The 3,320-nt window shown below is 44.5% G+C and overlaps 1 protein-coding gene across 1 annotated transcript; it reads right to left on the minus strand.

Moving 5' to 3' along the window:
- Positions 1–1,521: 1,521 nt before the first annotated feature.
- Positions 1,522–2,643, minus strand: LOC142750935 (uncharacterized). The gene is made up of 2 exons (XM_075859915.1): positions 2,479–2,643; positions 1,522–2,177 (listed from the first exon to the last, which is right to left on the minus strand). The coding sequence occupies exons 1-2, from the start codon at positions 2,490–2,492 to the stop codon at positions 1,568–1,570; spliced, it is 624 nt and encodes a 207-aa protein (XP_075716030.1). The 5' UTR covers positions 2,493–2,643; the 3' UTR covers positions 1,522–1,567.
- Positions 2,644–3,320: the final 677 nt, after the last annotated feature.

Raw genomic sequence — 3,320 nt, forward strand, 5'->3', positions numbered from 1 at the left:
AGACGAGCGAGGACACCGGCACCAGAGGCTTCAGTTGATTCTGCAGCAGCATCGGCGTTAGCAGGTAAGTCGATGTAGCTACTTACCTGCAAACGCTGATGCTGCTGCAGAATCAACTGTAGCCTCTGGTGCCGGTGTCCTCGCTCGTCTGACACGATGCAGGACCTGTGAGTGACGACACAGCGTGATCTCTCGAGAACACGCTGTGTCTGCACTGCCAGAAGCTGGGCGTTGTGAAGAGAAGTGGATGATACTTCTCATCAGAGCGCCCAGCTAGTAAAAGTATTAAAAACGCCCCGATGTACGCACATAATACACGCCCAGTTGGACTTTTACTTTTAAACACACCCACTTGGACTTTTGCAAGCCTCATTTGCATAAATACAAAAATGGTCATAACTTGGCCAAAAATGCTCGTTTTTTAAAAATAAAAACGTTACTGTAATCTACATTGCAGCGCCTATCTGCTGCAATAGCAGATAGGGGTTGCAAAATCTGGTGACAGAGCCTCTTTAAGTATCCTTGTACTAACCCTCAGGGGCAAATTTGGCATTTCTGGGGCCCCAAGCAAAGTTATGTCTCGGGGCTCTAACAAAAGACACCTGTAGAGCGTTCCCCACACAATGCCCCCTGTATACAATGTCACAACCCCCCTGTATGGTTCCACACACATTCCCCCTGCCATACATCCCCCTTGTAGACAGTGCCATGCTGTCCCCTGTAGGTAATCCTACATACCCTCCTTGTCTCAGCAGACAGTATCACATATGATAGACTTAGATACATGGCCCAGCAGACAGTGTCACACATGATACTTAGATACAAGGCCCCAGCAGTAAGTATCTATGTACTAAAATATGTTCATCCCCGCAAAAAAATGTTGTGTGCGTGTGTATATATATATATATATATATATATATATATATATGAGACAAAATATCTATAGTACTGCGACACTATAGATAGGGATAGGATGAGATACATTGGCTCAGCAGACAGTATCACACATGATAAGATTAGATATAGGTTCCAGCTCGCTGACATTGCAGCTCCAGCGCTGGACCCAGGAAAGGTAAGAATAATTATTGTTTTGCTTTTTTATGTGTTACAAATTTTTTGGGTTTATTTGTGTTTTTGGTGTATTTGTTGGACTATGTCGGATTCGAGGGCTACTTCGATTCTGGCTTTTTTATTCTCAATAAAATGCTTAACGAGAGTTGTGTGGGGGATTTTTTATTTCAACAAAATATTTTTTCTATGTATTTTTTAAACCATCATTATTACAGCCTTAGGCCTCATGCACACGACCGTAATTTTATACACCCGTAAATACGGTCGTATATACGGCTCCCTGGTCACACGTATTCCACCCGTTTTTACGGACCCGTGCCCGTAAATACGGTATGTTTAGTACATAATAACTATAAAAAAAAACACAACACAAAGATTTTAGTAGAATTTTTTTTTAAAGTAAAATAAGCAGCAAATGTAAAACAAGAACAATAAAAAACTTTAAATAAGCAGCAATTGCAAAACACCAACATTACAACTGTAAAATATAAAAAAACTATAAACGAACAAAGTCCTCATTTGAAGGCCCCGCCACGTTAGTGCATTGCTGTTCAGCCCCTTGCACTTGCTGGTATCCATATGGTCCTCCTGGAAACTGTCCGCTAGAAGTGCATGCTGGCCGATCCTGGATGAACTGTGGTTGAGAGGACGGCACATAACCACGATACGTTGATGCACATGGTGGCGGTGGGGGTGGACTGCTTAGAGCAGAATAATGCATAACATTCCGGTTCCAATGAAACTCTACTGCATTGCATAGTTCCATCGGAGCAGGATTGTTCATGAAGCTTTCCATGACCGCAAGGATGGTGGTTTGGCAAAGTAGGTGCCTTTCAGAGGGCATAATTTTCAGTTGTTGGGCCACCATTTTACCAAACACGTCCTCTGAGCTGTCCTGTGATCTCCTCTGCAGGTGTGCCAGGACCTCGGAGTCGATAGACGACAGTCCCTCCCCTTCCTGTCGTTTTCTTACTCTACGACGTCGTGCTGGGGGCGATGCACTTTCCTCCTGTACAGGAGTATTTCCCTCGGGATTAGGGGTCCCGGACGGAGACTCCACCAAAGGAACGTCTGATGCCTCCACTTCTTGTAGATTATCGCTAGTTCTATGTAAAAAAGAAAATTATTGAATCAGTACAATATAGATTGCTAAAATATTATTAAAGATGTTGTAAAGGACATATCCAAAACGACGTATAGAGCTATGCGATGTCACACAGGTATCTGTGGGACATAGCATATCCCCATGCGTTACATGTAAACACAATGACAAGAATAACGTGTCCCCTGCCAATATAGCAAGGTGTGACGGATGGGGCTATGCAATGTCACACAGGTATCTCCATATCCCCATGCGTTTACATTAAACACAATAGCATGTGACATTTTGCATAATTGCATACTTACGGCCCAATGTCCATCACAGCTTTTAAGAACTGGAGTTGCTGGGTGAAGATGTAGGGTCTTTTTTTCGCTTGAACATCGCCGCTGCGGCTTTTCGAGACGATCTCGCGACGAAACTGGTCTCGACACGTCCCCCATTGTGCCTTCGCATTAGACACTGTGGGAAAGAAAAACAAACAGAATTGGAGTATACATTTGCATTAAGTGCCGATTCAGACGAACGTTAGCATTTTCCGCGTGCACAAAACCCATGCTTTGACTGTTGTTGCGCGAATTATGCGCATCCCACGTAAGGGCTTGCGTGGGGTGCGCGTGATTTTCACGCACCCATTGACTTGGGCAGGCTTAGATACAGGACCCCAGCAGGCAGTAATCTTATACTGTACATAAGATTACGGTCTGCTGGGGTCCTGTATCTAAGCCTGCCTTGTGGTAAGCTTAGATACATGGTCCAACAGACAGCATCACACATGGGCTTAGTTACAGGGCCCATGTGTCATACGGTCAGTTGGACCATGTATCTAAGCTTACCACATGTTTAGCTTAGATATAGGGCCCCAGCAGATAGTAATCTTATACAGAATAAGATTACTGTCTGCTGGGGTCCTGTATCTAAGCCTGCCTTGTAGTAAGCTTAGATACATGATCCAACAGACTGTATCATACATGGGCCTTGTATCTAAGCCCATGTGTGATGCTGTATGTTGGACCCTGTATCTAAGCTTACTACAAGGCAGGCTTAGATACAGGAACCCAGCAGGCAGTAATGATGTTACATTTACCCAGCTCTTCGGTGCATCGGATGTCCCGACACCATCCAGCGTCGTGACGTCATGCGCAGCGCC

This window comes from Rhinoderma darwinii, chromosome 3 (genome assembly GCF_050947455.1).
Source record: "Rhinoderma darwinii isolate aRhiDar2 chromosome 3, aRhiDar2.hap1, whole genome shotgun sequence".
Classification (NCBI taxonomy): domain Eukaryota; kingdom Metazoa; phylum Chordata; class Amphibia; order Anura; family Rhinodermatidae; genus Rhinoderma; species Rhinoderma darwinii.